Below are 2,398 nucleotides of genomic sequence, written 5' to 3'. Positions count from 1 at the left end.
CTAGTCATTTACTTTTCATGTGATAGTGTGTTAGTGGTACTTAGGGAAGCTAAGATTAGTTAAGTCTAATTAAATTCGGATTTGGAATGTAGGTTATGTTTTAGACTATGTATCTTCTTCATTTGTAAGTTCTTTAAGCAAAATTTGAAGGGTTTTGAGTAGTACAACAACTTGGGTTACTTTCTTTGTGTGTTTGATATCAAGAGAACAACCTTCTTCTCTTGAAACTCATCTTCTCCCTCCAACCTCGTTGGTTTCATTCCAACAAAGTGGTATCAAAGCATAGGTTGAAGGTTGATCATGGCTTCCAATATGTTGCAACCTCAACTTCCTCGATTTAATAGCAAGAACTACAACCAATGGAGTATCCAAATGAAGGTTTTGTATGGATCTCAAGATCTATGGGATATTGTTGAGACCGGCGTTGAAGATCCGGAGGATCAAGCGGCTCTCACTCCACAACAACTCAATGAATTGAAGGAAAATCGAAAGAAAGACAAGAAGGCTTTGTTCGTGGATGAAGTCATCTTTGAACGAATTTCATCGGTGACTACGGCAAAAGAAGCATGGGATACACTCTATACATCGTACAAAGGAGAAGACAAAGTAAAGTTGGTAAGATTACAAACCCTTAGATGTGAGTTTGAAGCATTAAGGATGAAAGATTCGGAATCGGTTGAAGATTTTTTCAATCGTGTTATTTCTCTTGTGAATCAATTGAGAGTAAACGATGAAGATATTCAAGATCAAAGGATAGTAGAGAAAATCCTTAGAAGTTTGACTCGAAAATTTGAGTATATTGTTGCTGCAATTGAAGAATCAAAGGATCTTGCTTCTTTATCCATAGAAAGTTTGTTGGGATCACTCCAATCCCATGAACTACGAATGAAGCAATTTGATTCTTCTCCTCTAGAACAAGCTTTTCAAACTCAAGTCTCTTTTAGGGGAGGCTCTAGAGGAAGAGGAAGAAATTCTTTTCTTGGAAGGGGGAGAAATGGTGGAGAAAGAAATCAAGAATATGAAAAAGATGAAGGTGGTTCTTCAACAAGAGGAAAGGGCACGATGTTCATTTCAAGGAAGAAGCATGGGATACACTCTATACATCGTACAAAGGAGAAGACAAAGTAAAGTTGGTAAGATTACAAACCCTTAGATGTGAGTTTGAAGCATTAAGGATGAAAGATTCGGAATCGGTTGAAGATTTTTTCAATCGTGTTATTTCTCTTGTGAATCAATTGAGAGTAAACGATGAAGATATTCAAGATCAAAGGATAGTAGAGAAAATCCTTAGAAGTTTGACTCGAAAATTTGAGTATATTGTTGCTGCAATTGAAGAATCAAAGGATCTTGCTTCTTTATCCATAGAAAGTTTGTTGGGATCACTCCAATCCCATGAACTACGAATGAAGCAATTTGATTCTTCTCCTCTAGAACAAGCTTTTCAAACTCAAGTCTCTTTTAGGGGAGGCTCTAGAGGAAGAGGAAGAAATTCTTTTCTTGGAAGGGGGAGAAATGGTGGAGAAAGAAATCAAGAATATGAAAAAGATGAAGGTGGTTCTTCAACAAGAGGAAAGGGCACGATGTTCATTTCAAGGAAGATGTATGTGAAATCAAAGACAAAAATCATGTTCTCATAGCCAAGGTGAGAATGACTCAAAACAAGATGTTTCCTCTAAAGTTTCAAAGTGAAGCTTTTTCTTGCTTCAACACTATTGTCAAAGATATGTCATGGCTATGGCATCTTCGCTATGGGCACTTGAGCTTTAGCACTTTATCTCTCATGAACAAGAAGCATATGGTGAGAGGCATGCCGAATATCTACCACCAAGATCAAGTGTGTGAAGTATGTACACTTGGAAAGCATCAAAGAGACTCTTCTCCCATTGGAAAGGCATGGAGGGCATCAAATCCTCTTGAGCTAGTGCATTCGGATTTATGCGGGCCTATGCAAACAACATCAATTGGAGGTAATCGATATTTTCTCACCTTCATTGATGATTATAGTAGAAAGACATGGCTTTATTTTCTTAAAGAAAAATCGGAAGTCTTTGGATGCTTTAAAACTTTTAAGAGCTTGGTTGAAAAGCAAAGTGGTTTCATGTTGAAAACTTTGCATTCCGATAGAGGTGGTGAATATGTTTCTCATGACTTTGAGAATTTCTTGAAAGAGAATGAGATTCGGCATCAACTTACCACTCAGTACACACCTCAACAAAACGGGGTTGCCGAAAGGAAGAATCGGACGATTATGGAATTGGCTAGAAGTATGTTGAAAGCTAAAGGGATGCCTAATATGTTTTGGGCGGAAGCCGTTGCATGTGCTATTTATCTCTTGAATCGAGCATCATCAAAAAGTGTTCAAGGTATGACTCCTCAAGAAGCTTGGAGTGGTCATAAG

The 2,398-nt window shown here is 37.7% G+C and overlaps 1 protein-coding gene across 1 annotated transcript; it reads left to right on the top strand.

The window, feature by feature from the left end:
- The first annotated feature begins 300 nt into the window (after positions 1–300).
- On the top strand, positions 301–1,128 carry LOC143878863 (uncharacterized). Its single transcript, XM_077381077.1, has one exon. The coding sequence runs from the start codon at positions 301–303 to the stop codon at positions 1,126–1,128; it is 828 nt and encodes a 275-aa protein (XP_077237192.1).
- The last annotated feature ends 1,270 nt before the right edge of the window (positions 1,129–2,398 follow it).

Source organism: Tasmannia lanceolata, unplaced genomic scaffold, assembly GCF_043159265.1.
Source record: "Tasmannia lanceolata isolate RefF3 unplaced genomic scaffold, GAP_Taslan_0.1 ptg000006l, whole genome shotgun sequence".
In the NCBI taxonomy this organism is placed as follows: domain Eukaryota; kingdom Viridiplantae; phylum Streptophyta; class Magnoliopsida; order Canellales; family Winteraceae; genus Tasmannia; species Tasmannia lanceolata.
The sequence above is the reverse complement of the archived record's forward strand: the minus strand, read 5'-3'. Positions and strand labels throughout refer to the sequence as shown.